This window comes from Aspergillus flavus, chromosome 1, assembly GCF_009017415.1.
Source record: "Aspergillus flavus chromosome 1, complete sequence".
Classification (NCBI taxonomy): Eukaryota; Fungi; Ascomycota; class Eurotiomycetes; order Eurotiales; family Aspergillaceae; genus Aspergillus; species Aspergillus flavus.
This window is the reverse complement of record NC_092406.1, coordinates 3,066,791-3,090,390: the sequence shown is the minus strand read 5'-3', so window position 1 is coordinate 3,090,390 and position 23,600 is coordinate 3,066,791. Positions and strand designations below refer to the sequence as shown.

Here is a 23,600-nt window from a genome sequence, read left to right as displayed (position 1 = left end):
GTTTTGGTAGCACTAAAGCTAGTAAACCACGCTGGCGCGAAGGTCGAACGGGAGTGACAATCGGTGGATTATGGAGGGAGCGGACGATACGCGGTGTGTTCGCTATCTGAAAGTATACGGCAATCTGCAAATGATACCGGGAAGTAATACGTTAGTCAAAGCTATACATGTCATAACCACCCCTGTGGGGAGACAGGTACAATGGCGATATGATTATGCAGCGTAGTTTTCCAGGAGAACTCTGCAAAAACACGTACCTAATTAACGCAAGTTTGACAACGCGTCCCGAAGTCGAGCGGGGAACTGTACGGAGCCAGAGGATTTAGCGGTTGAGGCGAATGCAGCAGTATCAATAAAAGCTCGTGGGAGATGTTGGTAATCTATCAATCGAGGTCGGAGTGTTAGTTGATCAGGAGATCTCCGGGGAAAGATTTCCAAATTGGCCATGTGTGTCGTTTTGGCGATAAGGTTGATAAGCCACCAACTACTAGTTGAAGTAGCGGCTGTAGTTCGACTCGTGCGGTTACTTACGCTCTGGAATCCCTCCACCCCGTTAGAGTGATGGATAGACTATCTTGGAAGTGGATTGCGACTTAGTTCATGAACGGAGGACAGCGACCCTTCAAGAATGGAAATAAAAAGAAAAAAAGTTTGGTTGTCCAGATTTTGCTCAACAATGGTATTAAGTAAGTTAGTAGGTAGGAAGGGAGGACTTTTCGGGCGGGAGGCTCGGAATTGGTTCGTGGGTCAAAGCTTTCGGGTTCCAAAGAAAAAGGAGAAAGCTGTCCCAATGCGGTCATTCTCCAGAGTGTAGAACAGATACATCGTATATATACTTAGAGTACGGAGTATACTCTCTACTACAAAACTAACTATACTGCGTACTCATACCGCAGGGGGAACACAGACTTATCTGTATTACCTTGGTATTTATAGTAGGACTGCTTTACCTATATAGCAAGTAGTACGGAGTACAGCAGTCACTACCTATAGCTGGAAGTGGCAACTTAAAGAGGATGTAGTTCCAGAGTTGGCTATGACGGGTATCTTTCAATCGATTGCCGAAGGCAGCCAAAGGGCTTGAGACAAATGAAAACGTGCCCGTTTGTGTTTCTAGGCTGAACTTGAGTCAGGAAACCTATTTATAAACCCACTCTCTTTGTTACTCTTGGCCGGTGAGCTGGTCAAAATGACACAGTGAATTCCATTCACTTTAGGTACAGTATACAGTTTAGCTCCATGATATGATGTTGATGCCCCACTTGGTGTCTCATACAACAGAATATAGTCTTGGTTATTTGTGTTGCTTTATTAGCTGAACATTGTTTCCTACAAACATTGATATAGGTATTCCCTTCTGTGTTGTTAAGATATTTTCTCTCAGAGTCTACCTTTATTCCAACCTTGAGCTTCTCTCATTGTTCAACAATTAATCCAAGCCTAAACATCATCAGTTGCGATCTGTCTTCCCATCTACTTTCTGCTGTGCTTTTGATATCTGGTGGACTCTAGCTCAGATGGCAATCGAAAAACTCTACTATGCTGCTGATCCAGGTAGCCTGCAAGAATTGACCCGTGCAGATGTGGTTAAACAGCTCCAGATTCGCGTAAAAGCAACTCAAGAAAGGCTGGAAGAGGTTGAAGCGGCCCTCAACCGCTGCCGTGAATACAGTGCACAGGATATCGAGACTATCAGCAGGCAGCGTGTCAGAATTCTTGATCTAGAAGACTTGGTCCGGAAACAGAAGACCACAATCAGCAACCAGAGCAAAGCCATTGCAGACCCCAAGAGGGTTCGCATGTTGCAGTCAACTATTCCTATGCCAATATTTCCTCTCACTCCCACTCAACAGCGCCCTATCGTAAGGTCTCCGAGTTCAAGCACCCCCTCGTCAGCGAGCTCTTACTCTCCAAGTGTGCACACTCTCCCTCCTCCCGCGTTTGACCTACCTGCTAGCACTCCACAGGGCAAACTTCTGAGTCTGGGAGAGAACTCCAAGACGTCACTTAGCTGCAAGAGGGGTAGTCTTCCGATGAGCATTTGTTCTCTAGGTTCTTCATTCGATACCGAAACAGTAATTCGGCTGATCTCGACCAGACTTCAGAGCCTCTTCTCAAGGACGCAGAAATTTGGCCACATGTATACTAATTTCCCTAGCATTCAATTTGACAGTCAGCTGAACCCGCGGGTTAAGGAATATGTCATGAGCATCTCGAATAAGATCCATGCGTCAACATTGCTAGGAAATCCATGCACTAGGCCGTGCGTGGTTGCAAAAGCAATTAACTTTTACCTCGTCCACGAGATCTTGCAGCCCACAGTCGTCAAAGGGTTCGACGCTCAGGTGGATGTGGAAATCAACCAGATACAGGAGCACCTAACCATAGGTATGTTGAGTAACCTCCAGCTCCCCTTTGCAGAGATTAATGATAAGATATAGAAACCCCTGCGGTGGTCCGCCATTCGCTGCTCATTGCGATAGCACATCACATCCAGACCGTGGTAAATAAACCGGAATTTTCCGAATGTAACAAAAACAACACCCACTCTTATATGGAAAAGCTGTGGCTACTGATAGGTCCCCTTACTCATGATCCCTTGAACCAATACCAAGTGGTCTGGATGGATCTCCAGGACATCTTAACCGAGGCGCAGGCGCTCGCGATAGATTTATATTCGTTACCATTCGAATATAGCTTCAGGTTTCCTGCGGTGAACGAAATATTCGAGCCCGGTACAATGGTTAATTGTGACCAATTTGTTGGCGGAATCCCTCAGGCGCTGAGGAAGGACAACACCCTTGTTCGTCTAGGAGTTACCCCAATCATTAGTATTAGTGATAATTCCACAAGTCCTGCTGACGTCAGGCTGGTAGGCCTTGCGAAGGTACTGCTGCGTCCTCCCCCAAGACGCTATACTCAGCTTATCAGTGAGATGCGTGCTAAGTGAGTGCCGGTCCGGGAAAGTGCTCTTGATTTCCTTCTATTCTTGAATTTTCACCGCATCTTGGGGCTGCATAAAGATGAGAGAAAACGGAGTAATACAGGTTTGAAGATGGCAATGGCTTAGGAGAGAGGAAATAGCTTGTTGGTTAAGAATAGAGTAAATGAATTGGACCAAGTGGTTTAGGCTTTCAGCGGTGTGATGATGTCAATAGTTGCAGTTCAGGATTGAGGGATTGGTTGTTGGAAGTGACCGATGGCGTTATGGTGGAGTCCACGAGAGAATTTCAAGGATCTGGGGTGAGGCAAAAGAATAGTCCGGGTGAAATTCGGCCCCAATGATAACATGCCACACATTGCTGTTGATCCGATCCTTAAGAGAGAGTGATAAGTAAGATACTCCATGGGGTAAGTGAAGGGCAACGTCGATAAGGGAGATAAGAAGGATTTAGTCTAAGAAAGTGCCGTTGCATTTCTCCGTCGCAATTGCGCTCGGGCCGCAAAATCATCAATCCCCGCGGTTTCCCGATCAAGTCCTCTCAGCTTTTTTACATACTCCCTACTCTCAGGCGTGAATTTACCTTTTCCCCATATCTTCAATTCGTCAATGCCTCGACCTTCATGAATCTAACTCCTGCGAAGCGGGTCACAGTCCAGGTCCGGACTCTGGCTGATCGTCGCAGTATGTATATCTTTAACCCTTGCACAACCATCCCTAGGGCTTATCTCCGAAGTGTCCATGCTGACGATCACACGTCGCTGAATCTGGTTCCCACATGAGCTCTGGTGAACGTTGACTGATTTCATATGCTTCTAAGTTTCTCTTATTCTACCAAGGCGTTGCTACACGTCGAATCCCGCAAATGCTGTTGCCAACGACAACCGGGCAACCAAGAGGCCTGAATTTCACGACTACTTTGTTACACATTTACCATCTTCCTCTCTTCATCCAGATCCCCGAGCGCCAGTAAACTCCTTCTACAAACTTCCTCGCTCCGCCTCCGTTCCTCATACCGGAGAGTCATCTCACCCCCCAGCCTCCTTCCAGCCGCTGGTCGACCGGGAGACGACTGTCGTCCGCATCCCTCTTCGCAGCGCGAAACACCACTTCGGCGCATCTACTTCCCGTGGGACTCGTCCGGAGAATGAAGATACATATCAAGCTGGTGTGATCGACATTCCTGCATTTGCGAAGCGCCCCCCTGCGTCCCTAACGATCAAACGATCGGGTGCCAATGGAATCCCTGCAACTCGGGAGAGTCAAGGGGCGGAGACTGCTAGTGGCGATCCACAGGTATTCTATTTCGCAGTATTCGACGGCCACGGGGGAAACGAATGTAGCACGTTTCTACAGCACACGCTTCATGAGTACATACAGGATTCAGCAGCGACATTCGAGCTCCAGTCCAGTCTGAAGAAAAACCGGGATGGCCATTATTCTAAGGACACAGAGCCGTCCACTGGAGATTTGCCTATTCTGCAGGACGCCAACTCGCAACGAATCGGGGAACTAGAAAAACACCTCGTCCGAGATTGGCGAACCCTAGTCGGAGGGTACTTCAAGAGATTTGTACCTCCTCACTTCTCACATATTGGGAAAGGTGCCCGTGGTGAGCCAAAGGCACTGTCCGACCTACCCGAAGGTGTTACCATTGAAGAGGTCCTCGAATACGCCTTTCTCCGTACCGATCTGGAGTTTGTGTCGGCACAAGCGGCGAAACAAGGCGATGAATTGGAGAATGTGGGTCACCCTTTATACCAGGACAATATCCTCTACGGCCGTGATCGTACGCCATCTCTACATATCGGGGGAGCGAAACGGTTCAAGGGAGGTAGCACCGCTAGCGTCGCGCTCATATCTACCCCAACGCCTACCCCTTTCTGGCATCCGTCTAGCCCGTCTAGTCTGTTGGTATCCCATGTCGGCGACACCCGGATACTGTTGTGCTCTACAGAGACAGGCGATGCCATTCCACTGACTTCCAACCACCATCCGTCGTCACCGATTGAGGCGAGTCGCTTACGACGATATGCCACTACATTTGTGACTGACTCGTTTGGAGAAGAGCGCATGAGCGGATTGGCCAACACGCGAGCCTTTGGTGATGTTCAATCGAAACGGATTGGCGTATCAGCCGAGCCAGAGCTCCGAAGAATTGAGATGGCACCTGCGGAGTACTCATTCTTGGTCCTCATGTCTGATGGCATCAGTGGAACGCTCAGTGACCAAGAAGTCGTTGACATCGTCAAGGAGGCTAGGACTCCCGAGCAGGGGTCTCGGGATGTGGTCAACTTTGCGAATGAAGTGACTAAGGAGGGAGACAACGCTACCTGCCTCGTCGTCCGACTAGGTGGTTGGGAACGACGACTTGAAGGCGGTTTGGGAAGCCTGGGAACGAAGGAATCTCGAGAATGGCGCCGACAAGAAGCGACTGATCCGCGTCGGTCGCGGCGATGACCGTGAGTAAGTACTCAATGCTCACTTAAGGATATGTAAATATTGTTCTTATTATTACTTCTTTTACTTTGATGAGCTTTGGCCCTCTGGTCATACTGTACATATATATCAAACATTCACAATACATCGCCATCTCGATCTGTGTCAGTTCCAACCTAATACAACCTAAAGTGGAGCAGATCAAGTTACGAGGAACAGGCTATGAGGATCTGACTAGTGCTGACGGCCACATCATAGTTTGCAACGCAATGCCTTCATCACCACCCACTTAGAATAAAGCCCCCAAGCCGTATCGGCTTTGAATCCGCCGCAAAACCCGACCCAAGCCCCAATAAAGTATATATATAAACACAAATACAAGAAAGCTCATCCCTAGACCACGTTACGGAGTATACTCCATCCTAAATACACCATTTCATTCAGGAGAAAAATAAAAATCCAAATTTAATACCAGTACCCCAACCACAATGACTTCAGACACAGCCCCAACACCCCTAACCCTCTACCGCGGCCTCCCAGGCACAGGAATCTACAGCTGGTCCCCATTCGTAATCAAACTGGAAGCCCGTCTGCGGTTCGCCGGTATACCCTACCGCGTGGAAGCCGGCTCAATGCGCAACGCACCCCGAGGCAAAGTGCCCTACATCTCCATCCCGGCAGAGATCCTGTACGAGGACGGAAGCCATCCAGCTCCTCCAGTCGTTATGGGCGATTCAACCATGATTACGAAGACATTTATCGAGAAGGGGTTAACGAACGATTTCAACGCGAAGCTTTCGGGATCGCAGAAGCTCCAGGATATGGGGTTGATAGCCTTATTGGAGGATAAGTTGTATTGGTATAATGTATGTGTTCATTATCATCAATTCTCTATTTGGATGGGTGGATGGAATCTTTCATGACTTGAACATGTGGAAATATGACATTTTGTGCTGATTCTGGAACTAGGCATACGAAAAATGGGTGCTGAATTACTATACCATGCGGGATGTGATTCTGGCTGCGTTGCCTTGGCCTGTTCGGGTCGTGGTAGGTCTCATGGTCTACAACAAAGTCACACGTACTCTTACCGGCCAGGGGACGATGCTCTTCTCGACGGAGGAGATCGGGTCCTTGGGCGCCGAGATCTGGGAGCGTATCAATGGTGCGCTTGTTGAGGCGAGATCGCGACATGGAGGACAGGGTCCGTTCTGGGTTTTGGGTGGTGAGGAACCTACTGAGGCTGATGCGGCGCTTTTTGGGTTTATTGTTTCCGGGTTGGTTTGTTATGCGTATGTTTTTCTTTTCCTCTTCCTCTTCCTCTTCCTCTTTATTCTGTGTCCCTTGCGTGATACGTTGCTGATGCTGTTTCGTTGGCTGTAGGGCGCCGAATACGCAGAAACTTATTCGAGAATATCCGGTGGTGGTGGATTATGCTCGGCAGATTCACGATAAATATTTCCCTGACTACGCGCTTTGGGCGTGAAGGTTCACATCGAGTGCCTAACGACTTCATCATGCAGATGATGGGGAACCAAGAAGCAGTTTCTTCCAGGCCAAGCATGGACCTCATGGTGAACGGAGGGTTGTTATGGCATAAACTTACACAGACCCGTTGATATCCAACGCGTTTTATCGCACATTTAACTGATGACATGTATCAAAGTGCATGCCTGTGGGAGTTTCAGAGAATGAGAGGACCTAAATACTGCAAAACTACAGAGGTTTCATTGCGCTAATGCACTGTACAAATCCCTATAAACAAATCATTGCACAACAAGCCTTGTGGCCTATAAAAAGCAATACGTCAAAAAATGGCACCTACCAGGGGTAGTAGTGTCATCAAAGCCAAGCACCATGTCGAAGTAGGTGTAATGGTTCGGAGTTAGACGGTGGTTCCGTCAAAGATAATCGCACCTAATATCACGCTATTAGATGAAATACCTACTAAGATGTAAGCTTTCGTAGGTGCTGATGGGTCGAGCACTAGATCGCCTTGGTTCGAGAGAACAAACTGCTGTAAACAGCGTCGACAACCGGTTGTGCAGTGATCTGTTTGCCGCCGAAAAATCGTCCATTCAGGCCTTTGATGGCGTTCTCACCACCTTGGACGCGGTCGAACTTCAAGTAGATATCACCTTGTGAGTTAGGATCTAGTGCAATGTGAACAACATGGCCATATTTTTCTTCGCACTCAGCGCGGACGTCATCCTCTAGCTCTTTAATCCAGCTTTCACCTTCTTCTCTGTATACATTGTTAGAGTCCATAGCTTGCAAAGATGTTTTATAGGGGTCAACTTACTCGCCAGGATCAAACATATTACGAAGCATAACACACCGACTTGCCATGTTGACATTGACAGGTAATGGCTTGGTTTCTGTTTTAGGGCGAAGCACTTTCTGCTTATCGTCGGCGGACGACTCTGAGGGTTCATCTGTTCTTGCAAGTTTCCTCATCAATGCGTCCCTACTATAGTTGTTGAAGTTTACCCCAGCAACATCCGTATCATCCAAAGCACTAGCACCGGCTCCTTTTTCAGAATCCCGGCCACCAGCACGGTCGAAGTTGCTAGTACCACCAGCCTGGATACCACGGCCTCCATGGCCCGAGAACGAAGAGCCCTGGAAATTTTGTTGGTTTGCACCTTGGCTCTGCAATCGTTGAGCACTCGAGTCAGGGGTGAACTTATCGTTGCCAAGGCCAACGCGGATTGCTCGACCAGCAAGGTCAAACCCGTTCATTTTTTCTAGTGCCTCCCGAGCTTGATTGGGATCACGGAACCTAGAAGATACCAGTTAACAACAAAAGCACCATGAAAGAAGAAAGGGCTGACACATACTGGACAAAACCATAACCTCTGCTTCTACCGGTTTCATCCTTCTGAAGCTGGACGAACTCGAGCTCACCAAACGGCTCAAAAACATTCTGGAGGTCATTTTCAGTGATGCTGAAATGGATGTTACCCACGTACAACCTGTGAAATGGAGCTGCGTGGTTGTTGCCACTGCTGGCATCTGGATTGCGAGCCTGACGATTCTTTTCCGCTTCAGTTAACTGTGCGATGATTGGAATTCCTAGAAGCTTCTGTCCCGTAAGTTGAATAGCAGGAGCAACGGAATCTTCGTTCTTAAATTCGACATAACCGACACTAGACAATTGTTAGGTCACCGGCATACCTTCAATGGTAAATTTGACACTCACCCTTTAGACCGACCACTAACACGATCCTTGACAATCTGAGCTTCTTTAACTGGTCCAACTTTCTCGAAGAAAGCAATCAATTCTTTTGTTCTCAGACGTGCCGCAAGCTGCTGTACAAAGATGGTACGTCTATCGCGCTCATCCTCGTTGAGCTCCGGAGTCCTTTCGCGACTGGGGCTACGTCTGCGAGTCTCTCGTTCACGGCGAGAGCGTCGGTCATCATCCCTCTCTTCTCGACGGGCACGACCTGAAGGGCGGTAATAGCGGTCATCATTAGGAGATCGAGATCGAGTGCGGGCCCGCCCGCCGCCGCGGTAATAGTCACCGCCAGACCGGTAGTCATCACCGTAGCGTTCACGTCGAGATCGACGGCGATCACTCTCGCGGCTCCTGCTCCTCTTTCTGCTTCTATGGCTTCCGTTAGCACTGCCATGTTCGCTTCTCGGACTCTTCATGTCTTCATCTCCATCGGCGTCACGACGTCGGTCCCGGCTGCGGTCCCGGCGTCTACGATCTTTGTCTCGTGAGCGGTCGCGGTCCCGGCGGTCACTACTATCGGCTTTGGAGCGGTCATCGCGTTCCTGAGACTGTCGTGCATCTTGTGGTGGTGCTGCGGCGGCTGTGGACTCAAGTAGAGCCTCGACATCGAGACCTGACATATTGACGATATGTTGATAACTCTCCCCTGGATGAAGCTGAATGGAAAGGAGAAAAGGAAGATCGTGCGGGATGGATTAAGGTCACTTTTAGCTTGGTTAGATGGTGACGGCAGATCAGGCTAGACTTGAGCGAACCCTTCGTTTCACAGTCTAGTTCCAGATAGAGCGTCCCTGCTCCTAAGTACAAGATTTAATCGTTGTGGAGTTTGATTAATGGTCAAGAAGAAAGGGGTTATCGAGGTTCAAGAGTCGTAAAAGTGGTACGAGATAACAGGCAAGGTTGGGGGGAAATGAAAAGCGGCCTACATCACGTGGTGCCTCTTGGCATTGCCTCCGAACAATTTTCTGAATGAACCATAGAAACGTCGCCACGAACACGGTCACTTAATCTTAATTGCCTGTAAACACGCCTCTCATGGTGAATGTATGATGTATTAGGTGCTATTATCATGTACAATCGTATAAACACTATTTCACAAAACGGCCTCGCCAAAGACCATGACCATAAGATGTATGGAAAGAATCAAGGTCCTGCAATAGCAAATGACCGAATTCACTGTACATGAAGCAGATTAGGGCAGAATAAGAACCAAGCATTCGAAATCCTAAGATTTCAGAGACAAACATGAATGGAAAGACTGGGCGGCAACAAGCCTCGGCATGACTTCGTACTTAGTAAGATTGAGATGAACGCAAACCCACATGTGATTGTGTTTACTGTGTTCACTGTGTCTTCACGTCTTTAGGTGCAGGTGTTTGAAGCTCAGTACCGAAAACACGGTCCCAAAACCGGCTGGTGACACCGAAACCATTGTCGAAGTCGGCAAAATGGTGTTGAAGGTGGTATTTCTTAAGTCCCTTGTAGTAGGGGGGAAGACTGCAGTACAATATGGTCAATAACATTTTCATAGAACCCGAAAATCCATTATAACTTACTTGCGATGATGGAGCCAATAATGGGTCGTATCATAACATATATAACCGAATATGCCGCCACAATATACCGTCAAGGCGGCGTACCAGTTATAGAAGAAGACACTTTGCGCCAGCTTCCAAAACGGTGTAGCGAGGACAACAAACAGCGTTGGTGGCATAACAAGTCGGTATTTGTCCATAGGTAGATAGTGATGAATGCCGTGTAACAGGAAATGGAGGGTTAAGCCAACACGGTTATCAGGAAGATATCTAGACAAACTTAGCTTTGGAGACCACAGGACTAGAAGGGAAGCTGGGAGCCATACTTGTCAAGATGGAACAAAAACCTATGCATAAGGTACTCGATCAAAGTCCAAAGGGCAAGGCCACCAATCCAATAGGCAGCTGCAGCATACACGTTCCCCAGCCCAGCAAACCCGAGCACAGTACCGTAGGTAACAGGGGGCAGCCATATAATTGGAACCATGTACCATGCGGTTTTGCTCAGGGGCTCCAGGAAGTTTCCGAAGAGGGGGGCCGATTCTCCTCCCTTGTAATGGCGCGGACGATGGATTTGTTCCAAGTAGAACTCTTTGCTGAAGCCACCGTTCCAGAGCTGCATAAGAAGAGGCTTGTTGAGATCCAAGAATTTGTGCGTCTGGTAATCCTTACTGTAGTCTGTCTCAACAGACAAATCCTCTTCGCGGGACATTCCAGTTGCGGCATATACAGGGCCTGATGTTCCCCCTACACCATTTGCTTTAGCGGCATCTATGCTTGCACCTTTGCCAGTCGATTCGGAGGCAATGAAACCAATCAGACTGTCTTCCAGAATATCGTAGGCTGCTTCCGAGTGTTCATGAGAGACGGTATCGCGCAGAATTTCTTCGACGTCTCTTCCAGCATACTCAAGGATCAAATCACCACCACCAGGATGATCATCGACAAAAGAGGTAATGTCGTACACTTTCGATCCCAGAGTTACATAGCAAGATTTGGCATTGTTATGAGACTCGACCTCGGCGGAGGTAAACGTTGGTAGAGTCCTTCCAGGCATGGCTGTTAAACGGGAAACGCCCAGTGGTGGATGCCAAACGTTGTAGGAGCCGCAGGAGAGCCGAGATATAAGTGTAGAAACTCGAGAGATGTAGTTGGACAGATCACACCACACCTAAAAAACGGAATGGATAATCGGAAAGGAGTGGCGTGAGCTTCAAAATAATATCCAGGGTCGCGGGTCCGGTGGCTCCGACGGGTACAAGGGAAGGGGTACCAAAGCAGGGAAAGAGAGAAAAAAAGAAAAATGGAAAAATGGTAAGGTGTAAGATTACCCTGCACAACACGGCTGCAAATATTTTGCAACCTTAGCGATGTAGCCAACCACGCACAGTAATGAGTACCTAAAGGGTAGTATTCATAAGTGAAAAGCGGAGGCGATAGGAAGAGTCCAAGTCATCTTTGCAGGTCCTCCTCTTCTTTCTTGATCATGCTGATGCCGTGGGCCAGTTTGGCGCTAACCTATCGGAGAAGATGGCCCCTGACCACCTGGCAGGGGGTTAGTCAGCAACCCAACAGAGACGGTCATGGGTTTCTAGAGATGAGAAAGAAAAGGCTCCGTTGTATGCCAAATGGAAGAGTGGGTACGTGAAGCAGTGTATATCTTGTTTCCTGAAGGTCGATGTAGCCAGACTTGACCAGGTCACCGCAATACGCTCAATTCTACGAATCGAGTGCCCCGAGTTCTAGGAAGTCAGTTCGATGGGTTACACTCCGGAATTTGAAATTATATGTAATGGCCCATACTCTGTTTTTCACAGACACAGCCACAGTAGAGATCAAGTGCATCCCGAAGAAAAAGAAGAAGCAAAGAAAATAAGAAAAAAAAAAAAAAAAAGAAAAAGAGAAAATAGGAGGGTCTAATGGGCGGCAAAGCCCAGGAGTAGTGTCCGGCTAGGTAGATACATGTATAGTTCTTTTGGGCATAGTATGTACATAGAAAACAACAAAAGCAAGCATAAGTTCCGGGTCTAGATTAAGCATAGATCATTTACTGCATGGTTGTTCAAGCGCCCTAACTTGTCAAGTGAAAAGATTTTTGCGACTTGTCATAGGGTGCCTCGTAGGGGGTTGAGTAATCCAACGGTTTTCAGCACTTGATAGCTAGGGAGTGCCGTTAACCTGTGGCCTGGTTCCTTGATATAATTGATTTGCATTGCAATGGCCCATACAGAGCGCTAGTGGAGTTTAGTGCCTTGGCGGTACGGCAGTGTTTCATACCTACATTGTATGTACCTAAAAGTATGAGGATTCGAGGACCTATCAACATGCTGGCAAAAGTAAACAGAAACAAGGAATGGCGAATGAGGCCCAGAATAAACATCCTCAAGCTTTATGAGGCTTTCTGATCTTTTTCCTAAAGACTTATTAACCCGGTATGTATGTACCCTATACATCTGCTTAGTTGCCGTGCGTTCGATCTGAAATGCATGGACAATATCATGTTGGGGTCCGCGTTCAGGTCCTTGCGTTCCCTCATGCATGGGGTGGGGATTTGCCAATACTCAAGCCGTGATGGGCAAGGGTTGACATGCAACCTTTTACTACTATAGGAAGGCTAGAGAGCGTAGCTTCAATCCAGAGGTAGATCCACGGATCCTGATTGATCACGTCGAAGACACTCAACGTTCTGGCCGTCTAAGGACAAAGAATCAAGGTCTACGGAGTAATACCAGACACTATCGGTCGCTCTCCGCTGAGGTCAATGAAGGCGAATCCCATATGACCGTTTTCACCTTCGGCCGAACTTCAGCGGGGCTGGCTGAGTAGATAGACTTTTCTCAGAATCAGGATTCAGCTTTGCCCCAGGGTAGCTGATTGAGGCTCGCAGCCATACCGCGAGAACTTGTTCGCTCTCAGCCTCATTTCTCTTTCGATTCTCATTCGTCGTGCTAAGATTTCCTCTCCGCCTGTACCGCGGTTCATCTGTACCCGAAAGAAGTTTAAAAGGGTGTGTTTCTCTTCGTACTGGAAGTGGTACGAGCTAAAACCCTCCCATATGCCAAACTCGGTCTAGCGACATGGACTTAGGGTTAAGAGGCCGACTACGGAGCACTCCTTCCGAAGGACAAGTCCTCAACTAGAGTCCATGTGGTAGGCGGTCAAAGCAATTTTCGGACAAAATTGAGATTAGTGCATAAGCGGTCTCTCAGCCCGTTCTCCCCTTTCGGCTTTAGTGTAAATGATGGTACGGCTTAGTATGGTTTAGAGGGAAGTCGTACCGGATAGATGGGAATCTTAACCGTTCTCTACCCCTTAATATGGGGGAGGCCACAGCCGATGGTATTGTGATTACAATAACCTGGTTGGAGAATCGTCGGAGATCCTCGAAACGGTCCACCATTAGACGATCTTCATCAGTGAATCAGTGAGCGTGACCCTGAGATGAATACATACCAGCAGAAAAGTAAACACACACACATACATACAACGCACTCGACTCGTCCAAAAAAGTAAGTCAACAATGAAAAAAAAAAAAAAAAAAGAAAAAAAAGAAAAAAGAAAAAACAAAAAAAAGGAAGGGGACGCATGAGATACGCCATGTCGGAATCCCTATTTTCAATTCGGAATCATTCTCCTTTTCCCCCCCTCTTCTCTCCCTCTCTCTCCCTTTGTCTCCGTTCTTCTCTTTCTTTCTTCCTCTTTATCTCTTTTTACGTGACAGGTGTTACCTTGTCGGAGTATAAAAGATCAACCCCAACCAATCTACCAACAAACAGCCTCGAGGAACAATTAGCTGACTCGATTGAGTTTGCCTAGGAGATAAAATAACCACAACGCTGGGTCTTTTGCCCCCTGTCGATTTACCTGAACAGACTAACTGTCAGAAAAAGTGGAGTTCCTAAAAGCCTTCCGTCAATCATTTTGTCTCGACCGACTAGACCATTTCATTTGCTTAGACGCCAACGACGTTAGTACAGGTTTAGTTTCATCAAGAGGGCCAATTTCTCTGGTTCACTTTGCCCCAAGCTCTCAGGTTAAAAGAAGAAGGCAATCCCCATTGTTCTCCCCGTTTCCTGAACGACATACATCCCCGCGGTTATTTCGGATCCTCCATAAATAATGGAAGGCTCAACGTTCGAATCCCCTTCCTTCCTCGGAAATCGTTTAATCTCCTACCTTCAAACCCTAGCAACGGCTAAGAAGGGATTGCCGTTTGGTCTTCCTGTTTGCGTGGCTCCCTCCCACACCATCACCACCACAGATGCTCTGCTTCAACTAGCATCGTCCGTTGGCCCACACATTGCCATTCTCCAGATCCATGCGGATATTATCGACGACTGGTCCGATGAGACCGCTCGCCAATTGACCTCCTTAGCCAAGAAACATGGGTTTTTGCTGTGGGAATCTGGCCGCATCCTCAATGCTACCGTCGATATTGTTGGCAGACAGAAAACCGAGTCAAGAGAAATGAAGAATCAATTGGTGGACTTGATCCGGAAGAAGTACACGAAAGGTGTCATAAAGGAGGCTTCGTGGGCTGTTTTGGGAACCGCATGGGCCTCAGGAGTGGCAGTGGGTAATCAGGAGGCTGATATTCTGATCCCGACCCTGAAGGCTGCTGCTCGAGAGGCTGTGGCGGACGCGGTGCAGACCATCAAGACAGAAATTACAGCCAACAACCCAAGTGAACGTCCATCCACTGGCCATGAGTCAATAACCTTCGGGGATAACGATGCTACTTCACATCTTTCTGAGTATGCGGTTGGCGACACCAGCGGTCTAGGACTTCCGCCCCGAAAAGCCTCGACTATATCTCTTACCCAAACTATCACACAGCATACGGAGGATGTAATAGAATCGCCTACGGACTCTGGACTCTATGAACGCAAGGAAAGCTTTCAAAGCGCAACCTCAAGTCTATTTGTGATCAATGAAGACATTCCGCCTCCACCTCTTTTAGCGCGTGGACTTGTCCTATGTCTACCGTCCAATACCGATTCGTCTTTCAAGTCCGATTACAGAAAGAGTTGCTTGGCAGCTGCACGCGCGAATCAAGATTTTGTGATTGGATTCATATGCGGTGAGCTATGGCATCTTGTTTCTCAAAGAAACGATATATTCGACACCGAGTCTCTGGCGCACGAAGAAGACCAACAACAACCTAGCCCCTATGCTTCAGACGAGGAGGAGCCTCAGCCATGTCTGGCGCTATTCTCGCATGTTTTCCCAAGGCTCAACCTCATAGGGAACACTGATCTTGATGATCATGATGACGAGAATGGGGTAGATGAAATGAGCTCGTCTGCGATGGAGGCATCCCAGGCGGACATCGCAAATTTACCGTCCATGAAGCTTTTCTACAGTATGGCGCATGCATTGAAGCTTCGAGAAGCGTCCATCAAGGGCAAGCAAAACGGGCATACCAGCACAAGTATCCGGAATGAATACGATATCCTGCACATTCCTGTTGTATCTTTGCCTTAAGAGAGGCTGCTAAATATTCGGCGTTTTATCCTTTATCTCTTTTTTGTTCCACATTCCCTTTGGGTTGCGTTTGTTACTGGGTGATTCGATAGCGCATTCCTTCGTGCCATCAATAGAAATTCTTTCTCTTTTTTGTTTATGATTATGGAGTTGGACACCCCTCCATGGGTGGGATGGTGAGGCTCAAGTTGATTGAAGTTATACAACTGTTTAATTTAATGCGACAACCGACATACTGTATAATACAATTCTTGGTACAGAAACCGCACTTTTCAGGTTTAAAACACAATACCAGTTTTGGAAGGTGTATTATCACATGACGCTATCTCCCGATGAGGCAACGTTCGTCGATGATTTCAGTTCCCCACCACTAAACCAACTCCTCGCCATAATTGAGTCGCAACCCTTTTACGCATACTAGAATGCACATTGGCGCGTGTCTATAGTCTTTTCTTATGGGGAAATATATGAACACTCTCATAACCGTGGAGAGGGGCATCCGAATAACAGCACAGGCCACAACCATTACAACCATATCGATGAGAAACAAGAGTATAGGCAATTCTACAGTTCCAATGTGCTTTCAGACCTGTGACGCGAGTAGTGTGAAAAGGACCTATATACAGACTTTCACCTCCTGAATTGACACGTCATGGACCCAAGTCATTCTTCATTACCAGATGGAGTAGGAGCTTCGCTTCAATCACCGGGGCTTCGCGATGCTCAAGACGATCCCCACTGCTCTCATTTGACTGGGGAGGCTTCCGCTGTTATTAACAATCATAAAGGAGGAGATACTCCTTTAACTGGGCCCCAGCCAGCTGTAAAAGTTCTATTAAGCACCGGGGATGTGATTATCGAATACGTTCCCCCAGACAGCTCTCCTGTTTCTCCTGGAAACGCTAGTCACCGTTGGCAGGTCTTAAGTGACGATCTTATGAGGAACAGTCCCTACTTTCGGGCCTTGCTTGACCCTAATAAGTTCTCTGAAGGCAGGGATTTCATCCAACAGAAGGCGATGTGGAGCCAGGGTACCACCACTGAGGGTGGAGAATCTTTATCTGATGATACTTCGATCCAGTATACCCTGCCAACAGTCAGGTTACCGGTGGATCATCTCCCGCAAAAGCTTGGGGTAGATGCTATCGAACTGTTCCTCCAAGTGCTATCGTTCAACTCATTCGAGGAAGAAGAGAAAGCCAAGTTCGGCGGGGAGCTCAGAATTCAGCCTACCTCATTAGTTGCTAGGTTAATAGAGCTAGCTGATTCCTTCAACTCTCCCTATGTCATCCGGGAAGCTTTAAAAAGGTCTGGGTATGCATTTGGGAAAGGAAGGATTCCCCTGTCGAGGTTCGATTCCTCGGCACTGAGATTGAGTGAGGACCGAATTCGGCAAACGATCTTCATAGCGAGGTTTCTTAATGAGTATACCATATTCCAGATATGGACGCATGCGCTGATCCTTACTGGGTCAAAGTTTTGGGTAAATGGTGTGGAACCACCTACTTCACCTACCGTCCGCTGGCGGTATCTTTCCGATGGTCTAGAAGGTAAATCTAGCTTTCTTCTATCACCACCTAAGCCAGTGGTATTTCAGATGCTAATAAGGTCTGCAGAAGAATTATACTATAGACGACAATGCGTTTTGAATACTATCACAGATCTCCAAGCGTACTTTCTCCGCGCTTTTGGCGCATTGGAGGAGCCAGAAGGCCCTAACTCGACCACTACATCGGTCGCAGTAACTGCGGTCCAATCCCGACAGTATCAATGTCGATGTGGATTTGGCAATTCCAGTGCCTGTGACGCCTTTCACCTGGGTCAAATGACTCGCTTTTTCACTCTGCGCACGAAGACAATATTTCTAGGATCTACCCTGATAGATTCAGATTTTGGCTTAGATTCTGAAGACGAGGACACGGCAGAACGTACCCAGCCCGCTGGGTTACCAAGCGACATAACTGCAATCATCTCCTCGCTCAAACAGTGTCCTGATTATCAAATTGACACAAATCACAATGGTTGCGGCGTGCGACGCCGTTTTCTACCACCTTTGGATTGTATAGAGCGGTTTGTGGGTGACGCTAGAGGCTTACTAGGTATTGAGCTACAAGACTGGGATAACAAAAATTGGCCACCTTCGTCCGGCTCGTGGGCAAATCGATCACTTCGAAGAGCCCGTGTCATCGACATCCATCTGTCCAGGATCAGTTCTGTGCCGGCAATGTCCTCGGGCTTATCACGATCCTCTTCCCAGGAAGAAAATGCTCGTTTGCTTTTTACAGCGAAGAAAAGGAACTGGGAAGCGTGATCTGAACATTAGTCTTGGGTCTGCCTGGACGGTTTGTTTTTTTTTTTTTTTTTTTTTTTTGCTACGAAGACCTGATGGTTGGTAAATACAGGCATAGACTATGTCCATTGTGTATAGACAATCTTACATATCTCCTTAGAGCGTTACTTCTACTACGGGGGTATAAAGACTTGAAGTATATATTTATGTCGCTTTGGCGGCAAACAAATTATAACATTCTTAGTGTTCGAGGGAAACGATGGACAGAGTCTATTTATAAACCAAGAAGACAAATAGGAACATGCTACTCTCGGAAGTTATTACATATAATGCCTTGCGGCAACAATATTCTTTCACCATATAACAAGTAAACACGACGTTTCAAGATATTCTGAGGTCAGAGAAAGCATCAACACTTCCCTCAATGAAGGGACTGGGGGTGGATGACCAGCATAATTGGAAAGCAATTTGATATCTTGCCCTTGCCGGGAAGGAGTCCTTGATCTGACCCGCTGGTCAAAAGGTGTTCTCATGTAGTAGGTTATACAATGTTCTGATTTCCTCAGTCCTTTTTTCTTTTCTCTACTATTTTACTATCTTCTTGCTCTTTTGTCTGTGCTCCGCCCACTTGATGAGTTTAAAAGCTGTATGATTGCGCAGTACCACTAGTGCTTTTTGATAGAATTCGAGGATATCGATATCATGATTGGAGGAATCAAATAGCAGTAGGTTTGCAGTCCAGCGAAACCAAGCGAGGAACCGGTGCATTGAGTAATAATGAAGGATCGTGGCTATGCTGAAACACTGTGTGGCTCAGTCAGCGGTGTTGTGTTCCCGTTTGGAAACGAGTGTTGGGAACGTCATAGTGAATTTATTCTGGGAAGGAGTGACTCCTCATCTCACTGCTAATTATTGTCGAGGTGGCGAATCATGCTTTGTTGATCTCGCTCGCAGGTGTTTTTGGCTCTCCTGAGGACATTCTCACTCCTTCATTGCTTTCCTTGCGTCAATCATGTGAAATCGTTCTCATTGTTGCTCAACGTGAAGACGAACGGACGACGAGCAAAACATTGCCGTCATCCCTTTGTACAGTGCCGAAACAGGATCATTAGACATTAAACAGTTGATTGGACAGTAGCTTGTAATCAGGGGTCTGAAACTAGCGAAGACAACGTGTGTCGCAGAAGTTCTTTGAACATTTCCGTCCCATAAGCAAGACCTTAGCTCAATGGGTGTAATGGTTGAAAGCTTCACGTTGCTCGAAAAGAATATATGGTCGCTTTTGCTATCTTGGGTCATTCGGAATCACTGGGGATGCTGAGGCCGGTTGTTGGTAATAGTGGTCTCCCATCGCTTCATCCCAATAATACGGCCCCAGTCCGATGTCAATGTCATCTTCAGGGGGGAAAAAGGAGCCGGTTATCTGACCGGTGTTCGGGTCGTAGGGTAAATAGCCGTCATATAGATTGTGGACAGTGAGAGCTTTCTCGTCTTGGTCAAATTCATGTGCCTCCGGGGCTTCCAAACCAACTGACAATGGCCGGGCAAAAGCGGCGGTGGAATGGTCTACCGGTGACAATGGTATGGAGCCTATTCCACCTCGAAGGCCATCGGGGGTGGCTATTCTTGTGAGTCTGGGGTGTGGATCGTGAGGTTCGTCCTCGGGCGAGTTCCGTGAAGCAAGGCCCGCTATACAAGGGAAGCTGTGGATCTCAGCACCGCCGTTGAAGCCAAGCCGGCGCAGGAACTCATCACACATCCTCCGAGCTTTTTCTGAGGCCATACTAGTCTCCGACATAACTGCCAGCCAATCGTAGGACTTTTTAGCCGCCTTTGACACCATGGCCGCTTTTTCGGGAACGTGTTGGACATGGAAAGAAAGCTCAATTAACAATACGGCAGTAGCTTGCATAAGAAAATGTAATATGCACCACCAAGGAGACAATTTGTGAAGTAATGAAGCTTCCAGAGGCTCGGGAAACAGTCTCAACATATGACAAGCAGATTCGACACATTCAGCTGCAGCCTTTCTGCAAAATTCTTCCGATTTATCACCAAGTGCACTCGATTCTATACGGCGAAGGCACGGCTTTGTGATTCCAATCTTCGTACTGTAAAATGTGAGAGCTAGGCTCATTCTGTGGGTTGCCGAGCCTTGCGAGGTGTGTGTGGAGGTGAAGTCGTAAGCAGCAGGTAGGTTTATAAGCCAGGAATCAAGATCAAGCATAAGCCCTCGTATCGCAAATTCCATACTTGACCAAGCCTTTTCCACTCCGTCAGGGTTGTAGAGCTTGCTTGTCATCCTTTTCGCAATTGAAGTCAATTTTATTAACTGCAGGAAGTACAGTGACTTGCACGGGGCAGCGGCGTTTGCATCTGCGCTCTCCATTCCTTTACCTGTCTTCCTAAGGTTTGAGTTAGGAGAAGAATTCGAGGCCGGGCCGGGTTGGCCAAGATCCTCTGGTGTGGAACGGTTTATAAGACGCATTACGGATTCTTTGCGGAAGTCGCTCTCATCGAAAGGGACAGGCAGGGGGGTCGTACAGGCGACATCTATGATGCAGGACGGTCGGCCTGTCATCACACTGAGACGATGCTCGAGTGTGTATAAAGCCCACCACACACGGTATCTTATTTCTTTAGACGTATCAGAAGTGCACGTCCCTATATTGCGTAAATGCAGCCCAAGGCTCAGTGCACTTCGCACAGCACTGCCACAGAGCTTCCATGACCTGGATCTATCCGTAAGCGTGGCGAGCTTTACATTCGAAACGCAGATACCCAAGGCAAGCATACCGATTTATATGGCCAGATGATAGCATATAGAAAGACGCCAATCCTTCAACCTGTAACTGTTGTAGATCAGAATGGTGTAGCAGTTGGCCCTCGAGACTCATGTTTCTTGCTCTTATGAAGTATGAATAGTGATCATCCCTGTCTCTTCTCCATTCTGCATTGGTCAAATGGGCATATCTTGCACCAATAGCAAAAATAAGGTTCAAAATGGCAAGCCACTTGTTCCCTGGCTTCAGAGACGGGTTATGGAAGAAAGCTTGGAATTGTGACGCAAATGTCGAAATTCCGATTATAGGAAACGATGGATGTACAGAACTCAAGTACGCATTGAAAAGCTTTGTAGCAGTGTCCTTAGACGGGAGCTCAGATGTGTCAAGTCGCTCAACAGTAGGCATGTCGAAGTCATCAAGGTGATAATTTGACGAAGCTATCGGCCCATCACAGGAGGATGTCAAAGCCGGTGAAGGTATATCAGAAGTTGGATGACATACCTCGCACCCAGAGTTCACATATTTGCTTAACATCTGGAGCCATGAGATCTCTGAGCTTTTACCAATGAATCCCGTGGCTCGTGTGAAGTCGTCCCTATTAAAATCCTCCTCTGTGTGGTCGGCAATATGGGACACCAGCGAAGTAGTGGAAAGATATGGCTCTGAGCCCAAGACCCAAAAGAACTTCCTGTCTTCAGGTGTAGCAGCATATGCATCAGGCTGTGTGGCCGATTCCGCGGCGGATTCCTGCTTTCACTTAGTACAGAGGGATGAGGAAGGGTTAGTCACACCCACTGCCAGTGCAAAACTCATCAACTGCTCGTCAGAGATACCAAATCGGATGCTCAGCTTTCTAAGGACATCTTCATAGGCCTGTATCTTTCCTTCTAAGCTAGCCATCTGTCTTTGAAAGAGATTTAGGAAAGTTGGCATATTCACGGCACCAGTGAAGTAAGAGATGAATTGAAACAGTGCCACTAACCTTTTAGATTTCTCTCGCTTGCCGTCAGTATAACAACATATGATTCCTGCCTCCTTGCAATTTCGACAGCCTGACTTATCACCTGTGCATTTTGTCTTCCTCTGTCTGCAGGATTCGCATGCCCGACTAACATGCCGACGATGAAATCTCCCGGGCGAGGTAAAAGCAGACTCAGCCCCTTCTGCCAGTCTTGGTATGGCCATTTTTCTGCTACCAAAAAGATGATCTATGTCGTGTGCGGGTGGCGGGGCCATCGGAGTGTCCTGCACGTTATTAGGAGCATAAATACATGAACACGTACGGAAGGTAGGATATTTGCTTCAGTGTTCGAAGAGTCAGATCATACCCCATGGTTGTAGCTTTTAGCATCAGAGGAAGATGCATTGAACATAGTAGGCTGCTCTTTCCAGGAGAGAAACTGCAGGTTAATCATCGTGTAATGAAAGTGACATGGATATATCGGGGACTTGAAAAGAAATATCTTATCTGCACTGGTAAGCAAACAGAACAAGTACCAAGACTTCACTACAAAGTCAATACGCATACCTAGGCAAATTAGGTTCTTACTTCTGTGCGTACCAGAAATTGTTTGCTGCGGTCGATCAAAGTTCTTGTTTTGGCTTCTAAAGAAAAAAACATCCCATAAGATGTCGCCATGGTAAATAAGGCACTGAGGCACGGCTCACAACATATCCTGAAAAGGAAGCCAAGAAATGTCTTAGATTTAACCACTGCGATCATGCCAACATAGGAAAATGAAACCCAGTGGAGGAAATAATAAAAATAAGAAAGTTTTGTCGGAATGGCAGAGCGCCATGTGGGGTCATTGCCTAGAGACATTTTCATGGATATCTGAAACCCATAATGCGGCAGTTGCAATGGTATAGAAGCCCGAGTCAATTAGGTTCTAGATGGATCGGGGAACTGGATGTTCATCGCCGATACCTAATAAGGCGATCGAGCTATTGCCTATAAAATCATTAGGTCTCTTTAACCGGGTGGCGGTTGATACTCGACAGGGGATATCCATCGTGCCCAAATGTTGCCTTAGACGCCGTGCAGGGGAGCCAGTGTGACATGCAGTGGAGTATGGTTGATCGGTCACACCTAGAGCCGCCCTGCACGATCTCATTGGCTTTCACCATTTCAGCCGTCTGCCCATTTTCAGATGGAAGAGCCTCTCACAGGGCTGGTTGAGCATGGTCTAGAATCACTATTTTCCGTGTTGTCCCTACATGTAATGCTTATGCGAGGATGCATCTTTGGGGTTGCCGTTAGATGCTGCATAAGTTAAGCCAAAGGTTAAGCGAATAGAAATACCTAAATGACGGGGTGATCCATAGTTGACATGACTGGTTGAAGACTAGACAGGCCTAGTTTTGATATTTCGGCCGAGGGCTAGTAAGACATAAGCACAATAGTAGTGGAAATGACAACCATCATGCCTTGGTTGACTGAGATCCCCCTTGACTTGCCTTTGCACCCCACCTGATCGTCAAGGGGATGACCACTTGGGGGGCAGTGGCGTGGAAGAGGGGAGAATACCCCAACAGCTTCCCAGGACCCCTGGTTACCGTACTTTAAATGTGATCCAATAACCAGTAGCTCATGTGAATTAGTTTGCACCTCCTCACCGAAAGGCTGACCATCCATGGCGTAGTGTTGGGGGTACGGGGAGCCTGGAGGATCAATCAACGACCGGATTGACAGATTGTTGTATACACTAAGCATGAGCCGAGAGTCGTTTATTCCCTTTTTAGCTTTGTCCTCCGTGGCTCCGCCCTGTCATGGCGGATAGGAGAGAGTGCCTCTCGATGCTGACGTCTTTCATTACATCCGAATGACCCAGTTTCGACGACATCCATTCAATCGAGAGCCATGGTCAGCCGGGGCTAAATATCT

At 47.5% G+C, this 23,600-nt stretch overlaps 7 protein-coding genes across 7 annotated transcripts; 4 read left to right on the top strand and 3 right to left on the bottom strand.

Annotated features, from left to right (window-relative positions):
• Nucleotides 1–1,517: 1,517 nt before the first annotated feature.
• On the top strand, nt 1,518–5,401 carry F9C07_2059659 (protein phosphatase 2C; the record flags this gene model as incomplete). Its single annotated transcript, XM_071508632.1, has 2 exons — nt 1,518–2,388; nt 3,762–5,401. 2 exons carry the CDS (start codon nt 1,518–1,520, stop codon nt 5,399–5,401), a joined length of 2,511 nt encoding a protein of 836 aa, XP_071365775.1.
• Nucleotides 5,402–5,868: 467 nt separating this feature from the next.
• F9C07_1141 (putative glutathione S-transferase) lies at nt 5,869–6,866 on the top strand (the record flags this gene model as incomplete). Its single annotated transcript, XM_041288393.1, has 3 exons — nt 5,869–6,246; nt 6,350–6,672; nt 6,764–6,866. The coding sequence occupies 3 exons, from the start codon at nt 5,869–5,871 to the stop codon at nt 6,864–6,866; spliced, it is 804 nt and encodes a 267-aa protein (XP_041140818.1).
• Nucleotides 6,867–7,366: 500 nt separating this feature from the next.
• Nucleotides 7,367–9,241, bottom strand: F9C07_1140 (transcriptional coactivator caper; the record flags this gene model as incomplete). The annotated part of the gene is made up of 4 exons (XM_041288390.1): nt 7,367–7,625; nt 7,683–8,162; nt 8,221–8,529; nt 8,583–9,241. The coding sequence occupies 4 exons, from the start codon at nt 9,239–9,241 to the stop codon at nt 7,367–7,369; spliced, it is 1,707 nt and encodes a 568-aa protein (XP_041140819.1).
• Nucleotides 9,242–9,548: 307 nt separating this feature from the next.
• Nucleotides 9,549–11,213, bottom strand: F9C07_1139 (putative fatty acid hydroxylase; the record flags this gene model as incomplete). The annotated part of the gene is made up of 4 exons (XM_071507610.1): nt 9,549–9,653; nt 9,980–10,118; nt 10,178–10,426; nt 10,483–11,213. 4 exons carry the CDS (start codon nt 11,211–11,213, stop codon nt 9,549–9,551), a joined length of 1,224 nt encoding a protein of 407 aa, XP_071365774.1.
• A 3,062-nt stretch (nt 11,214–14,275) lies between these two features.
• F9C07_1138 (uncharacterized protein) lies at nt 14,276–15,640 on the top strand (the record flags this gene model as incomplete). The annotated part of the gene is made up of 1 exon (XM_041284107.1): nt 14,276–15,640. The coding sequence occupies one exon, from the start codon at nt 14,276–14,278 to the stop codon at nt 15,638–15,640; it is 1,365 nt and encodes a 454-aa protein (XP_041140821.1).
• A 326-nt stretch (nt 15,641–15,966) lies between these two features.
• Nucleotides 15,967–18,583, top strand: F9C07_1074763 (uncharacterized protein). Its single transcript, XM_071507484.1, has 2 exons — nt 15,967–17,190; nt 17,257–18,583. The coding sequence occupies exons 1-2, from the start codon at nt 16,293–16,295 to the stop codon at nt 17,949–17,951; spliced, it is 1,593 nt and encodes a 530-aa protein (XP_071365773.1). The 5' UTR covers nt 15,967–16,292; the 3' UTR covers nt 17,952–18,583.
• A 632-nt stretch (nt 18,584–19,215) lies between these two features.
• Nucleotides 19,216–21,616, bottom strand: F9C07_2227956 (fungal-specific transcription factor; the record flags this gene model as incomplete). Its single annotated transcript, XM_041288391.1, has 3 exons — nt 19,216–20,662; nt 20,727–21,463; nt 21,512–21,616. 3 exons carry the CDS (start codon nt 21,614–21,616, stop codon nt 19,216–19,218), a joined length of 2,289 nt encoding a protein of 762 aa, XP_041140823.1.
• Nucleotides 21,617–23,600: the final 1,984 nt, after the last annotated feature.

Coding starts and splice junctions, on each gene's coding strand:
- F9C07_1074763 (XM_071507484.1), top strand. CDS start 16,293: ATGGACCCAAGTCATTCTTCATTACCAGATGGAGTAGGAGCTTCGCTT. Junction 17,191..17,256: donor TCTTTCCGATGGTCTAGAAG/GTAAATCTAGCT, acceptor TAAGGTCTGCAG/AAGAATTATACTATAGACGA.